The sequence below is a fragment of the Aethalodelphis obliquidens genome, unplaced genomic scaffold (genome assembly GCF_003676395.1).
Source record: "Aethalodelphis obliquidens isolate GAN/ISIS:26980383/991018 unplaced genomic scaffold, ASM367639v1 scaffold17, whole genome shotgun sequence".
NCBI classification, from domain to species: domain Eukaryota; kingdom Metazoa; phylum Chordata; class Mammalia; order Artiodactyla; family Delphinidae; genus Aethalodelphis; species Aethalodelphis obliquidens.
In genome coordinates, this window is record NW_020837961.1 from 31,748,095 (window position 1) to 31,765,011 (window position 16,917).

The 16,917-nt window shown below is 44.1% G+C and overlaps 1 protein-coding gene across 8 annotated transcripts in view; it reads left to right on the forward strand.

Annotated features, from left to right (window-relative positions):
• Nucleotides 1-16,917, forward strand: part of TMEM131L (transmembrane 131 like) — a 159,836-nt gene that overhangs the window by 41,997 nt on the left and 100,922 nt on the right. Inside the window, exon 1 of one of the 8 annotated variants that reach the window (XM_027117232.1) lies at nt 15,353-15,423. The exons of the other annotated variants lie outside the window; for them this stretch is intronic. Coding sequence (XP_026973033.1) covers nt 15,368-15,423 — 56 coding nt within the window. The 5' untranslated portion in view covers nt 15,353-15,367. Of the gene's footprint in view, nt 1-15,352; nt 15,424-16,917 lie in introns of those variants that run through there. 8 annotated transcript variants of the gene reach the window in all.

Below are 16,917 nucleotides of genomic sequence, written 5' to 3' on the forward strand. Positions count from 1 at the left end.
CCTACCGGATAGCACAGGGAACTATATTCAATATCCTGTGATAAACCATAATGGAAAAGAATATGAAAAAGAATGTATATGTATGTATAACTGAGTCACTTTGCTGTACAGCAGGAATTAACACAACATTGTAATTCAGCTACAGGAATTAACACGACATTGTAATTCAGCTGTACTTCAATAAAAAATAAATTAAAAAAACGTAAAAAACATTAAAAAATAACAGCCTTATGGAGATGTAATTCACACAGTCCCACATAAATGCACCCTGTTAAGGCATTCAGTTCAGTGGTTTTTAGAATATTAGCAGTTGTGCAGTCATCACCACTGTCTAATTTTAGAACATTTTCATCACCCCAAAAAGAAACCTCATACCCATTTGCCGTCACTTCCCATCCCTCCACTCCAGTCCCTGACAACCACTAATCTACTTTCTGTCTCTGTAGACTTGTCTATTGTGAGTATTTCGTATAAATGGAATCATGTCATACGTGGTCAGCCTTTTGTGACTGGCTTCTTTTATTTAGTTTTACCACATCGTAGCATATGTTAGTACTTCTTTCCTTTGTATTACCAAATAATATGCTGTTGTGTGGCTGTACCACCTTTTGTCTATTCATTCATCAATTGATGTACATTTGGGATATTTCCAGCTTTTGGCTGTTATGAATAATGCTGCTGTGAACTTTGCTGAACAGGTTTTTGTGTGGACATATGTTTTTGATTTTGTTAAGTATTTATCTAAGAGTGGATTTGCTGGTTCCTATGGTAACTCTATGTGTAACATTTTGAGGAACTGCTAAGCTGTTTTCCAAGGTGTCTGTACCATTTTACATTCCTTCCAACAGTGAACAGGGGTTCTGATTTCTCTACATCCTCACCAGCACTTATAAGGTAACTTGTTGATTATAGCTGTGCTAGTGGGTATGAAGTGGCATCTCGTTGTGGTTTGGATTTGCGTTTCTTTAATGACTAGTCATGTTGAGCATCTTTTCATGTGCTTATTGGCCATTTGTTTATATTCTTTGGAGAAATGCCAGTTCAAATCCTCTGCCCATTTTTTAATTGGATTCATTGTATCTCTGTTGTTGAGTTGTGTACTGTAAGGTTTTAATGTATCCTGCCAGCACTTTTTTTCTATTAATAAAGTATATTATTTTTACTATATATTTTAAAATGGGATTATTAGACAGGTATAATTTTGTAACTTGATTTTTCCCTCCTTCTCTAGTTTTATTGAGATGTCATTGATATACATCACTGTGTAAGTGTAAGGTGTGCAGCATAGTGATTGACTTACATATATTGTGAAATGATTACTGCAGCACATCTAGTTAACATCCATCATTTCATATGGCTACAGTAAAGAGAAAAAGCAAAAAAATGAAAAAACTTATTTCTCTTCTGATGAGAACTCCCAGGATTTACTTGCTTAACAGCTTTCCTAGATACCATACGGCTGTGTTAACTGTAGTCATCATGTTGTACGTGACACTCCTAGTACTTCGTTATCTCAAAACTGGAAGCTTGGATCTTTTCACCACCTTCCTCCAGTTCCCCCTTCCCTCATCCCCCACCTCTGGTAACCACGTACCTGATCTTTTTTTCTGTGAGTTTGTTTTTTTTTAATTTTATTTAAGATTCCACATATAAGCGAGATAATACAGTATTGTCTTTCTCTGCCTGACTTGTTTCACTTAGCATGATGCCCTCAAGGTCCATCCATGCTGTTGCAAATGGCAGGGTTTCCTCGTTATTTATGGCTGAGTAATATTCCAGTGTGTGTGTGTGTGTGTGTGTGTGTGTGTGTGTGTGTGTGTGTTTACACACACATCACAACTTCTTTATCCATTCATCCATCGGTGGACGCTTAGGTTGTTTCCATTTCTTGGCTATTACAATAATGCTGCTGTGAACATGGGGGTGCAGATATCTTTTCGAGTTAGTTTTGCTTGATTTTTAAACTTAATATATTCTGACCATCACTTCTAACGACTGCTTTGTAGTACATTATATGAATTTTCTGTAATTTCAAATCTAATACTTTATATATGGGATTTATTTAAAAGGAAAAAAAACCCAACCGCACTGCATCTGCATCTTTGAACAATCATTTCTTTAAGATGCATTGCTAGAACTGGAATTGCTGGGTCAAAAAGTGGGCATGTTTTGAAGCCTTTTTCCCAAATTGCCCTCCTGAAAGGTGGTTCTGGTTTATCTTCTCACATCAGTGTTTTAGGATTGCTGGTTTGCCCACAAACTTCCCAGCCCTGAGTACCACTATTTTGTTGGGTTTTTTTTAGCCTTACCACGTGGCATGTGGGATCTTCCCCGACCAGGGAACGAACCCGTGCCCCCTGCACTGGGAGCGTGGAGTCTTTAACCACTGGACAACCAGGGAAGTCCAGTCAGTATTTTCTTAATCTTTGTAATTTTAATCTAAGAGGCCCCAGTTGGTATTATATACTTTTCATTTCTCACCATTGGACTTGTTTCCTGAGCCTGGAGGTTTCCTCCTGTACCTCCTCCAGGTCGATTTCTGTCTGACATCCTTCCTCTAGGAAGCGTTTCCTGCCCCTCCTCCCACCTGCACAAACACACTCATTCTCAATGGGAGGGAGCCTAGGAATGTGCTCACACGATTGTGCTTTTTATTAAATTTTCAGAAGTAAAGTATGTTGTGTATTTTTTTCCCTTAAAGAATACCCTTCCCCACCCCGCAAGCAATAAGTGTCAAACCCCGCAAAAGTGGATCTGTCCCTGCCTGGCGCACGTTAGGTACTCAGTTCAAAGCTAAACTGAATGGAATCTATTCACTAGCTTTTCTGGCATTTAGGTGAGGCACCTTTTGTTCATCTGAGGCTTGGTTCCTAGTAGGCTTGTGAAAAATATGGTAGCATTGAAAGAAACCCTCTACGAAGGTTTTTAACAGTTAAGATAATTCTTTGTGCAGTTTGTGTGTTTATGCCATCGTGCGTTCCCAAACTTTGCTAGCCAGAAGTTGAAAATCTATTTTGGTACATTGCTGATTTCCTGTGATAACCCAGTCAAATTACTCAGTGCCCTTATGGCCTCTTTTTTAACTCACTCTGAGATTTATCACTTTAAACGTCACTTTATAAAGCCTTTGCATGGAGTAGGAGTCTTTTGGAACCCTATTTTTATGGCTTGAAAATTTGCCCAACTTGAGTGTTGGGGTTTCAGGGTGATTTGTTTATCGCTGATTTTCCATATTTCCTAAACTTAATATGAGTGTGTGTTTCTTAACGGGGCAAAAAGAACCCACTAAGCTTTCTGTTGAGCAGAACTTTTTTTTTTTTTCACATCTTTATTGGAGTATAATTGCTTTACAATGGTGTGTTAGTTTCTGCTTTATAACAAAGTGAATCAGTTATACATATACATATGTTCCCATATCTCTTCCCTCTTGCGTCTCCCTCCCTCCCACCCTCCCTATCCCACCCCTCTAAGTGGTCACAAAGCACGGACTTGATCTCCCTGTGCTATGCGGCTGCTTCCCGCTAGCTATCTATTTTACGTTTGGTAGTGTATATATGTCCACGCCACTCTCTCGCTTTGTCACAGCTTCTGACTGGCTTTCAGTGAGCGCTGAGACCTGCCTGGAGAACGGGGTGCACATGCAGGGCGGTAATTTGACCCCAGCCCTGTCCGGGTTTAGAACTGAGTTTGGTCAGCAGGTGTTTGGCTTCTCCCCAGTTCCCCTGGACGTGCTCTGTGCTGTGATCACCAGATTGAGAACTTAACGTAAAAGTGTCTCCTCATCTCCTGAGCACCTTTGGAGAGCACTGCTAGATGCTGCTGAGTATTTTGAAAGGCGGTGTTTTGGTATAAGAGAAAAGCCAAGGCAGGACATCCCAGAGCAGATCCAAAGAGAAAATAGAATCAGAAGGGGCTGAGCCCAGTGTCAAGGTCTCTGAAAATAAGAAGCAGGTGTAATTAGCAGGGAAACTGTTATGGAATAGAAAAGCTTGAAAACACAGCGAATAACTTTGTTTTTGTCTCAACATTAGCTCACCCTGGAGAGAAGGTCTATGTACGTGTGTGACGTTGCAGGGGAAGGGTATAGACTGGTGAGACTCTAGCATGATGTGTACAAAGGGAGAATTGGGTAAGGTGAGAAATTTCCTGTTGATTAAAATCATGTGTGACAGTTTCAAAAAGTAATGACAGGTTTTGGTGTATGTTGGTATATGTTTACTATAAAGCCCAATAGGCTGACTTGGTGCCCAGACTCTATTTGCAGTATTGCTGGGATGTACCAAGACCATTTTTCAGCTTTTTGATGGTATCTGTGACTCTGGGGGACACACGTGCCGATCATTTAGCTGTTTGCCGACGGCACCTCCTCTCTTCTCTTTGTCCCACGTCAGGGCAGGCACCTGGGCATCCTAGCTGTTGGGGCCATACGGACATTGGGAGACTTGGGCCCGTGGTTTATTTGCTGTATTTTAAAGTTTTGACCACTTTTCTTACCTATGCTGTGATCAGTTTTTAGTCTGTATGTGCAATACTTTTCTCCTTGCCATCCCATGGGGGAAGAAATTCTGTGTGTGAGGGCCTTGTTACATGGGTGGTGTGACCCAGCACCCTTAGAGAGGTGAGACGTAGCTGAGGGCCTCCTGAGTGTGCTGGTCAGCTGGAGAGATGGGGCAGTCGTATGCAATACTTTTGGTTCTTTGCTTAGAGATTTACTGGAGAAAAATCTCTGGGATCTTGACAGCGCTTGTCGCGATGTCACGTGTAAATACTGTCTTTTTTGAATTGCTTGCTTGCGGCCACACTTTCAGTGAAAGTTGCTGAAGCGACAGAAGCTGTGATAGAAAATTCTGTGGTGGCCCCGCATACTTATTTTTGAACTTGAAGACTTTGTACCCAAATCCAATCACTTTTTACTCTTGCCACAGAGATTGTGAAGTTTTACTTAAACTTCAGGTGACATTCACACCATAGAAGGAGAAAAGCTGGGATGAAATCTGGGAGACACTTTAAGTTGCTATGGAAGGCGTTTGGCCATCTTTACCTGTATATTGGCCAACACATTTACAATATGGAGAATGAGCAATTTGAAACTTTAATTTTCTTTGGTTTGCATAGGAGGGAAACAACAGGCAGATGTAATTTTAAAGCAGATACGTGAATGTAGTGCCTATATGATTTGGCCAGTTTTAGCAGCCAGGGACAAAGGGAAATGGCCCCCCGGCCGTCGGATGCGTTGACGCCATCCTCGTTGGTCCCCATCGGAGCCGAGCGGCTGATCAGGCTTTGAGACAGAAATTCACTGAGTCTTTAGGAAGGTGGCCTGTTGGCTCCGATCACACTCTCCTTTTACACAAGGCTTCTTTGAAGAACCTGCTCTACCAAGTGTCTGTTATGCGTAGGAAACAGGATTAGATGCCGTGGATGCATAGGGAAGTTTGACAGCCCTTGACCACAGGGAGTTTACATTGATGCATGTGAAAACGAACCACCAGGGTAAAGCCCGGTGCCTAAAGGCCACGTGAATGATGAAGGCAACAGCAGCCGGATCCACTTCCTCCTCTGAGCGGACTGTGGTGGTGGGGGTCTCTGGAGGCTTCAAGCACATCCATGATCCATCTTTCTTGGTGCCAGTTTTACTTAAGATTTAGAAGGGAGATTTTTTTTTTAATCTTAAAACGAACCTCAAAGATAGAGTGCTCACTTTGCATCCATCTTAAAAATAGACAATTAGCCTTGCTGTGAGCTCAGGAAAGGCCAGCCCCACACAGACCTCTCCTTTCCCTTCTCTTTGGAGTTAGTTAATGGGAAGCCCTGCGGAACCTTCCAGGGGGTGGTTGTAGCTTCCGCTTTTTCTGTTGAAGTCTTTGGATCCATTATTTCCATGGTGCCGTGAAGTTGTAGAGCAGGGGTCCAGCGTGTATGTAATGAGTGGGTGGAGAGACTTGCAGTCCACCCCGGGAAGTGTGTGTGTGTGTGTGTGTGTGTGTGTGTGTGTGTGTGTGTGTGTTGTGACTCAGGGGCAGTGGGTTTATGGTGGGTCCACGCTGGGAAGCAGCCTGGCCCCAGGTGGGTGATGCCCAGGCTTCAGCCGCTTTTGGCTATGTCATCTTGGGCCTCGTTTCTTTATGTGTAGACTGGAGACCGTACCTACTGTCCTAGGGTGGTTGTGGGCGTGGAGAGAACATGTATCAGGTGAATATGTGCTGGGGATTCAGCGAATGGTGGCGGCGGCTGTGTCGTGGGTAATGGTGCTGGTATCCTTGGGAGGGAAGGGGCTGGCTGCTTCTCCAGGGAAAATTCTGGGCTGTGGCCTTCCAGGCAAGATTCTCTCAGTACACATATCCACCCTCACTGTTCTGGTTAGGAATTAGATAGTCTCTGTTATAATTGCTGGGACCATTGTGCATTACTCGAGAAAAGTATGTGTTAAATACAGTTGGACCCTAGTTTAGATACAATAAATTCTTGAAGATTGTTCCTTTTAAAAATTTATTTATTGGGACCTCCATGGTGGTCCAGTGGTTAAGGCTTCGCCTTCCAGGCAGGGGGTGCGGGTTCGGTTCCTGGTCAGGGAACTAAGATCCCACATGCCTCGTGGCCAAAAAACCAAAACATAAAACAGAAGCAGTGACAAAGTGAGAGAGTGGCATGGACATACATACACTACCAAACTTAAAATAGATAGCTAGTGGGAAGCAGCCACGTAGCACAGGGAGCTCAGCTCGGTGCTTTGTGACCACCTAGAGGGGTGGGATAGGGAGGGTGGGAGGGAGGGAGACGCAAGAGGGAAGAGATATGGGAACATATGTATATGTATAACTGATTCACTTTGTCATAAAGCAGAAACTAACACACCATTGTAAAGCAATTATACTCCAAGAAAGATGTTAAAAAGAAAACAAAACAAAAAACAAACGGAAGCAGTAGTGTACAAACATCAAAAAACCCTTTAAATAAATTTTATTTATTTTAATTGTGATACAATATATATAATATAAAGTTTACCGTTTTAATCATTAAGTGGCATTGGGTCCTTTCACACCGCTGAGTAGCCACCACCACCGTCCATCCACAGGACCCTTTTCTTCTTGCAGAACTGTGACTCTGTGCTTTTTACACACTAGCTCCCCATTCCCCGTCCCCCAGCCCCTGACCGCCACTCTTCTACTGTCTGTCACTATGTTGTGACCACACTAAGCACCTCATGTAGGTGAAATCATCAGTGTTTGTCCTTCTGGAACTGGCTTAATTTCACTGAGCGTCATGTCTGTGTTGTAGCCTGTGCGCTTTGTTTTGCTGTTGGTCTTCTTTTGTTCTTTATTTCTTACTCTTATTACAGAAGAAATGCACGTTTATTTCACAGTCTTTCAGCAATACAGAGAAGAAGAAAAACATTCTGTAACTCTCCTACCCAGCACGACTCTTGCTATTTTTGGTGTCTGTGCTTCTGCTGAGGCTACGTCTCAGGGCAGAGTGGCTTAGAGTTGAATCGTACAGGTGCCGAGGCCTCTGGCCTCCTCTTCGGATGTGAGGGACGTGAGGGAATGTGGAATGTAAGTCGTGAAGACGGTGAGGAATCAAGTGCGACTGTGTGTCGGCTGCGGGGAAGGCGCTGGGGGAGAATGTGCAGCAGAGGAGTGGGAACCCTTAACCGCCTCGTATGAAATGGGACATTCTCACCTTTGAAGCTTCAGCTTGTGGGTTTTGAGTTCCTGTGTTGTGCCCTTTAATTTCAACTTTCTAAGTTCATAAGTTGCTAGCAAATAGGTGTGCTGGCTTTCACTATGTGCAAGTATGAGGAGGCCTCAGAAAGGTAGTCTCTTTCCTTCCGGGGTGGGGTTGAGGCGGGCTGGGAGGGAGGCCGTGTGCTGGACACCAGGGCAAGGAAGGGACGGGATGAAGGAAGCAGAGGTGGATTTAGTGCCAAGAGCGTTCCCATCTGGGTCCCCAGGGTGTCGCTTTCAGGAAGCCTGACCCCTCCCCCAGCCGCCGCTCCCTCTGCTAGAACATTCTGCCTTCCACCTGCATCTCTCTAGTCTCTGGCTTGTCTGCACTAGATGAAGTGAGATGACGTTCTTAAGAGCAAGATCCTTCTGCTGTTGATAAATTTCCGTGTCCCCAGTGTGTTTCTTCGAATGACTGGAGACCCTGCCCAGAAGGTGGTCGCTCCCAGGTCTCCTTGTTAATGCCACGCCTGCTGCTGTCCCTCCATCCTTTACTCTCACTCTGTTCCTTACGGCCCCTCCCCAGGGCCTCCCCATCCTCCCACTCCCACCTCCCACGGACCACTTTCTGCTCTGGGTTTGCCTGAGGCCCTACCTTCAGTTGCCTTTGGTGATTCAGAAAAGTCAGAGGAAATCCCCACGGCCTCTGTGGGCTGCTGGGTTTTCCCTTAGCCCACTTTGATAGTTGATGGTTAGACTTTATAGGACTTAAGGATTGAGTAGGTTTTTGTGGCTTTGTCTATTCACTTAACTATTGTGTAATATTTCTATGGTACTGTTTTCTCTTTGGTCTAAAAAAAAAAATTGAAGACCATGTGACTGTACAATTACCTATATTTTTTTTGCCGTGGACATTTGTCGTGCCTTTGGTATTTCCTGTCAAAATAAGACCTGTTGGGACTTCCCTGGTGGTCCAGTGGCTAAGACTCTGCTCTCCCAGTGCAGGGGGCCCAGGTTCGATCCCTGGTCAGGGAACTGGATCCCACATGCTGCAACTAAGAGTTTGCGTGCCGCAGTGAAGATCCCGCGTGCCGCAACTGAGACACGGCGCAGTCAAATAAATAAATAAATAAATATAAAAAAAAAAGACCTGAAATAGAGTTTCCTATGAATATAATTCCCAAATATTATGTCAGGCATTGGCAAACCACGTTAATTAAAACTGCCAGAATTGTGTTGCTGTTTAAGTAGAAGTATTTGTGAAATTTAGGGATTTCCTAGTTTGTCTCCGTTGCTGTCTGTCGAATGGGATTCCTTCTATACGACATGAGTTTAGGCAGTTTGCCTAAGGCTGGAGAAGGGCACAGTTGTCTCAAGAATGAGATGGAGAGGGGAGAGAGACATAATGGTAAGCAAAAAATTAAAAATTTGAAGGAAAACATCACTGCATTGTGTAGAAGGAAACCAGATCTGTTGCAATTCCAAAGGTAAGACTTGAGGTAAAAAGAAGAAGTCTTTGAGGAAGAGGAACTGAGGTTTAGAAATGCAAAGGCTGACCTTTGCACAGTTTGTTGGCTAGCTGTTTTGAAGGATGCTCTGAGGAGAGCAGTCAGAAAGGAGGTTGCATGCTTGTAATTACCCTCAAGTTTCAGAGTTGAATTTTCATGTGATCATTAGTTAACATATTATTATCAATAGGATTGTGGGAAAAGGTCTGCAGTTAGCTAGTGTTAAAATTAAAATTTATGTCTGGGACTCCCCTGGTGGCGCAGTGGTTAAGAATCCGCCTGCCAACGCAGGAGACACGGGTTCCATCCCTGGTCCGGGAAGATCCCACATGCCACGGAGCAACTAAGCCCATACACCACAACTACTGAGCCTGCGCTCTAGAGCCCGTGTGCCACAACTACTGAGCCCGCGAGCCGCAACTGCTGAGCCCATGTGCCACAACTACTGAAACCTGCACGCCTAGAGCCCGTGCTCTGCAACAAGAGAAGCCACCGCAATGAGAAACCCGTGCACCGCAACCAAGAGTAGCCCCTGCTTGCCTCAACTAGGGAAAGCCCATGCGCAGCAACGAAGACCCAATGCAGGCAAAAATTAAAATAAATAAATAAATAAATTAGGGATGAGAAATCATATTAAAAAAATAATACAATAAAATTTATGTCTGAATGGGGGCCACACCCAGAAAAGAAGCTATCACCCTCACCCTGCAGTCAGCCTCATAGTTTAAGTAGAAAGTTTTATTTGTTTTTTTACCATGTGTTCTGGGGGATACCCAGGGTTTCAGCCAATCAGAAGAGGCTTAGGCAGTCAGGAAAGGGAGTGCATCCTAGTCCAGACCTACCCTTCATGACAGAGTTTTCTTACGACATTTCTCATTACAAAAGCCATGTTTGTTGCAGCAAGATTAGGGAATTCAGAAAAGAACCACGAGGATAGAAATCGTCCTTATCCCACTCTCCTCACTAAGACTGTTTGACGAGCACAACTCACTTTAGGTGTGGGGAGGCTGTCTTTCTCTCCTGTGTTTCGCTTCTGTTTGACTTTTTCGGCCTCTCAAAGTCTAGTGGAGAGTTTGGCCACTGGCTATGCTAGGTGGCCCTTCTCAAAGCTTCCCACCCCAAGAATTCCCTTCTGGTGCGTGTGATCCGGGGAAGGGCTCCGATGGACCTGCCTTGGGTCACGTGCAGGTCCTGGTGGCCAGAGAGGCCAAGCCTCTAACTGGAAGGAGAGGATGGCCAAAAGCCAGGGCTACTCAGGATGGGCAGTCCAGGCCTTCTCCCAGTACTTTGTAACTTTAAAAAACACCAAAAAGAAAAATGGTAGCTAATAACAAGCACACAGATATATAATTTTTAATGACTGATGTTGGCAGGTGGAATGTGTTATATGGGAGTTATGTTTTTTACGTATGTCTTTTTTTTGGAGACAGCATATATATAGCGGTGTGTGTTTTTTGCCTGTTTCCAGGGACTTTTGTAAAGAAAGTACGCTTGTCTAGAAGCACATGATTGGCTGGTAGGAGGCCTGGGTTTGTTTTTCAGTTGGCTTCTAACTAGATCCCTGGCGGTGGGCAAGTGGTCCTCTGGATTTCCATTTCCTGACCTGGCGAAGGAGAGATTCAGACCCTGTGGTCTGTAAGGTCACTTCTAACACAAAATTTCAGTGTTTGGGCTTGATTTTGATCACTTTATGTTAAATATTTGGAGGGTTTGTAGCTGTGTCATAGATTTTGTGCAGATTGTCATTGCTGTTCATTTGGTGCCTTTGACCGGGATGTAACCCGTTGATTGTACAGTTGTAATGTTGTAGTTCCTATGGGAACATGTGATCGGCTTCACGTTCCTTCCGGTTTCTAGTGATGTGCTGTGGCGGGGAGGTGGGGACTGTCTCTGTGTGAGGATGGCCCCTTTTAAGACCAGCTGTCCGGAAGGTGCCTCGCCCTCCACAGTGCTGCGTGTGTGACCGGCACGCGGTCCAGGCATTGATGGGCCACTGTCCATGTGTTAGCCTTTCCTGCCTTAGTGAACCGTCTTGCATTTGTTTCTCTTTAACTTCAACTCTTTGGTTCCATATTTTTGCAATTTGAGAGGATTCTTTCATTTCTGGTCCTGTGTGTTTCGAGTGTCGGCTGTACCAGTCGTGTGAGCAGCTGCTCTGTCCTGTGGACTGTTCTGAGTTTCCTTGGCCTGCTGCGGCCCAGACAGGCCCTCACCACGAGTTCTGTCTCTGTGACGTGGACAGCAATGTGGATACGTTTGGACTTTTAGAACTGGGGGTGAAATAGTGTAGCCTCTGCTTACTTTCAGATTTTGGCACTAGATAATATAAAACAGGTTACAGCTTGCCTCTTCAAAGAGCGGGTTATTTAGTTGTAAAAATGGAAATTTATTGATAGGGAGAACCTAGGCTATGAAAACAGAACAGAGAGTAAGGCCATACTTGAGCTCCTAGCACTTGGCATCGGTAGATTTTGTGGGTTGAAAAACCCGAGTTTTATGTTTAGTGTATCGTTTTCCAGTGACTGGAGAAAACCATGTGGCATGTTTTAAAATATTGAAAAAAGAGGATTGGTTTTAAATAGAGTGTACAGACTGGTTGCAGTAATGCAGATCAAACGTCCACCTGCGAAAAAATGTAGGGGGAAACCTCTAGGTTTAAAAACAATAAAACAATTAAAAACAGTGAGAACAAGTGTCAGTTTAAAAGCAGGTGGAGGAGGGAAAGACTGACTTGAACGTGAGGAAATACCTCCCTCGTGTCCATTTTCTCCTATGTTTCTACTCTCACTTCCTTGAAAATACTGGTCTTGCCTCCTGGAGGCTCCCTTCCTCGGCCTGTCTCGTAGTGTTTGTATTAAAGTTGCTGTACAATCAACAAGGCGGTTACAACATATGCCTCAGTTTTAGAGTTTCTGAGACTAATAGAAAGAGCACAGGGAGAAAAGGGCTTGCTGCGGGTGGGTTGGGGGAGGGTGAGGGAGCCGCTCCCTCCCTGGGAGAGTGTGGGCTTGAGACAGGCTAGACTCTGGAAAAGCAGCAGCGTGGCTTCTTTCTTTCTTTCTTTTTTTTTTAAATTAATGTGTTTTTTTCAGTCTCTTTTTTTTTTAACGTCATTATTGGAGTATAATTGCTTTACAGTGGTGTGTTAGTTTCTGCTTTATAACAAAGTGAGTCCGCTATATATATACATATATCCCCGTATCTCCTCCCTCGTGCGTCTCCCTCCCACCCTCCCTATCCCACCCCTCTAGGTGGTCACAAAGCACCGAGCTGATCTCCCTGTGCTATGCGGCTGTGCAGCATGGTTTCTTATCTGACATGTACGCTGTGGGTCACATGAGGCACTGCAGTTTTACTCCCTTTCTGTGGGGAAACTTTTTAGTGGTCTGGGAGGCTGGCATCCTCTGGATTAAGGAGGAAGGGTCCTGGGAGGTGAGGAAGAACCTTCCATTGCTTTTACCCCCACCGTCCAGAGGGCTTCGGGACACCACTGTTGTCTGTTCCGAGATCATTGGTGATTTCCGGGATATTTTGTGATTAATTTTATCTTGGTGCTTATGAGAAATTACACTGAATTTAGTGTCCATGAACTTTGACATTCATCTGTACAAAATGGAAATGTTCCGTCCCACATAGAGTTGGTTGTACTTGCAGTAGTAAAAGAAATGATGGATTACTTTGAATTTTCTATTTAAGGAAATTGCATACAGCATGCTTCTAAAGTGTGGTAGATGGGCTGGAATCCTTTTACAAAAGAAATGAAAATAAAATTTCCACTTAAATCAGCAAACATTTGTGGGTGTGCATCTTCCACCTCTTCAACCATACCTTGAAGACAGCTCACTCGGTGTATATGTTTCCACTTACCGGAAGTAAGCATGTAAAGTAAGAGACCGGTGTGGACTCCTTATTTAGAAACAGACGCTGCTGCTTTGGAAGGGAGTGGGTTGAAAGAGGTGACAAACCAATGAGCAGAGAAGACTGAATCCTCGGGGGGATATCTTAATGTGGGTAAAAATGCGATACCAAATTAATTTTACTCATAAGAGAACACACATGTTCTCTGGCCTGCTCCGTGGGTCAGGAATGATTTCATTTGCTCGAAAGATCTGCCTTCCCTCCCCACCCCAACCGGGTAACTGTGGGAGAGTTTTCAGATTTGACATATGCCCATGTTTGGAGTCACACAGTGTATTGAATTAACTAAGATCTGATTGCAGAAGTGGACTCTGTGGGCTGTTACACAAGATGTTTCCATATGTTCATTTCATGAGACCATGTTTTAAGAATCACCATCACTATGTCAGGTCTGAGCAGTTCATGGTTCATATTGGTGTCAGATGTTCTATTTGCAACACGTAAAGTTCTCGCTGTTTCTATTGTTCCTTTTTCTTAAGTCTCTGCTACTTCTCTGAGAATAGCAACTCCTTGTTTGTGGTCAGGGGCATTTGTAGCATCTCATGCTGTGTTGGACATGTAGCCCAGAAAATACCATGTAAAAAATGCTGGTTGCTGGTTGAATTTGGTCAGATCTTGATAATGCGATATTAGAATTTTCCAGTGAAGGTGGTATTAGTATATTTTAAAAATTAATCCTATCTGTTCAGTTCAAGAATCATTAATTTGGTGAATGACAGGATTTGGGGGCAAAGAGTCAGCTTATTGGATGATAAAAATCAGGACCCTAAAAGATCTAGATTGGCTGCATTATGAGCTGAATTAAAGAAGAAGAAATTCAAAAGATATCATTAGGTACAGTTGTGGGATCTGAATGAGCATTGTCCCCACAGGAAGGCTAAACGGAGAGGAGAGAGGCCTGAGGAGGTGAGGAGGTCAGGTAGGGGAGGGAGACTTGGGGGGTCAGAGGCTGCCTGGGGGCAAGTGCTGCACTGGTGTGTGTTAGAGGTGAGGGCCTCTGCTCAGAGTAGGCTGGCCCACTGGACTGCGTTCTGGTGACCACCGTTCAGTGCAGTAGCATCAAAGCACTTGCAGCTCATGTAAGTTCAACCTCTGGAGCATTAGAGTGAGTGATTCTTCCCACCCTCCCACTCAGTGGATATCTGCCGTAGGACATCTGGTGGTGTTTTCAGGTCCTGGGACACTCCTGGCTCAGTGGTTCCAGGGCAGCCTCCCAAGGGGCTCCACCTTCCCCGTGTGACAGAGGCCAGAGCCCATGGTGGGGCAGTTCGCTGTTGCTCTGGAGCTCCTTCCTGGAGCCCCAGCCTAGAGCAGGCTCCCTAGAGCCTCTCAGTGATCTCATAAGCACTTAATTCCCTAAATTAAAATCCCTTTCTGCTTAAAACAGCTAGCGTGTTTCCTGCCACCTGACTCTTGCGGAGACTGAAACGTTTTATAATGGGAATGAGCTGCATTGGAAACAGAAGTATCGCTGGACGGATCTCAGAATGAGCTGCAGATAGATGGATGAATGGATCTGTGGTTCCCAAACACACCTACTCCTGTTCTAGTGGGTGCAAGGGCGGTGGGATTGCTTGGGGACGTTATTCCCAGAACGTTGCCAGGCTCTATCCCCAGAGATTCTGATCCAGGAGGAACTGGTGGATTCCTGGTATCCATATTTTTAAAAAGCTGCTTCTGGTTATCCTGAGAGGTGGCCACATTGAATTCCAGCGGACTAAGTAATTTCTTGATGCTACAAGCTGGTGCTTATGATGATTCTTTTTAAAAAGAAGGAAATATTTAGGAGCTACATATTGTAAAATTCCGCTGCAGAGGATTTACCTTTTCTTGGATTTCAAGGGATTAATTCTGTAACTACTGCCAGAATGTGGCAGTATTTCTAGTGTGGAGTATACAGGATTTCCTTCTTTTGTTATTAAGAGAGGAAAGAAATATATTTTGAAAAGTGTTACTGAATGCAGAATAAAAGTTGAGTTGTTTGTAATGAGAGTTAAAAATTTAACGGAATACTTTATATGCAGCATAGTTATTGTACTAACTATGGAATGTCACAGTATAATTCCCTGATTCATTGTATGAAGTACTGTTAGTGTATTTTCTTATCTCTGTTTATAGTTAAAGGAAAACCACAATGGAGGCTATTTGAAATACGGAAATGCCTCCTCAGAAGAGAGGTCAAAGGATTATTTGGAGAACTGGCAAATTCAGAGTTATTGAGTAGCAGTGGAGTTCATTGAGCTCTAGAGGCCAGGTGGTTGAAGGATCAGGGCTCACATGTCCACGAAGAAGTGTATGGGGACGGACACAGCAAGGGGAGAACATTTCTTGGTGTAAGCATCTGTTCTGCTTTTATTTGATTTCTTCACCGCCTCCCCTCCCCCTGCCAAAAAACAAACAAAACAAACAAACAAACAAAACCTACCCAAAACAAAAAAAACCCAAACCCCAGAACACTAGTCCTGATTTCTGCCCTTCTCTTCATCTTATGCTGGCATTTGGAAGGTACATGCTAACAGATGTGCCTGCTTGATTGAAATTGATTAGCTCTAGATGATTGGGGTCCTTGTAGCAACAGGGGTTATACGTCAAATGGGCCTCCACTGGAGGGCAAGGCTGTTCTTCCCCTGCAGCTGCCAGGCTGCTTGAAATTAGGCGGAATGATTTTGCACTTGGATAATAGGCAGGCATTAACGGCAGCTTGTTACAAAGTGCTGCATAATAATGGGAAACGTGGACGTGCTAATCAAACGTATCTGCATATGGCATTTTCATTATGCATAAGAGGCATCTGTGTGCACAGAAAGGAAATGAGCTTGTGGGGCTTCCATTACGTGTTTGAGAAGAGGCATCTGTAGAAATGACCTGGTTCCTTTCCTACGTTGAATCCTGACAGGATGATTGAGTTAGGAGGCTGGCATGTGTACTTGCTGTTTTTTTTTTTTGAAACAGCTTTATTGAAATATAATACACATACCATACCATTCCCCCATCTGAAGTGTGCAGGTCAGTGTTTTTTCAGTGTATCTGCAGGGTTGGATCGCTGTCACCACACTCTAATTTTAGAATGTTTCTGTCCCTCAATAGAAGCTGTGGTTCTTTTATAAAGAAAATATAGTTTGTACCTTTTAAGGGACAGTTTTTTGATGGGGATGCAGATGATTAGGGCTTTTGCAGAATCACCCTATTTCTCAGAAAGCATTTTTTTTTTCCCGTAAATAGTCATAAAATGTATTTTAATGTTCCAGAGGTTACCTGTGTTCCTGACTTTTGGACCCAATCTCACGAATTAGGTTTTAGTTACTGGGTTCATCTAACTGTTAGTTGGGACCTTTTCAGCCTCAAGTGACAGATTCCGATTAAAAGGAATTTATTATTTAGTTCTCACAACCTGGAAGAAGGAGGGCTGTTGGCTTTGGGAATAAGCAGAGTCAGGGACTTTCTCTCCATTCCTCAGATCTTTTATCCCCACATTGGCCACATTCGCCACCACGGTAGCTGGGGGACTGGATGTGGGTGTGGGGGACACATCTCCCCACTGGGGCTTGAACCCAGAGTGCAGCTGAGGTAGCAGAAGTGAGATTTAGGATCAGGTGCCGGGCGTCACCTCAGCTTGCCTCTATTCTTGTGTACCTGCTGTTTATTTATATAGGCTTAGATTTATTTCTTCCTTCTGGGATTATGAATCCACTCATTCAAGCAATGGAACCAGAATGGGCATCTCAGGCATGTTGCTGCTTCGATGTTAGTTAGAAGGTTTGAATAGGCCCAGGCCTGGGATGCTGCTTCCCGAAGATCTTCCCCAAGCCAGGGGTTAACAGACAGGG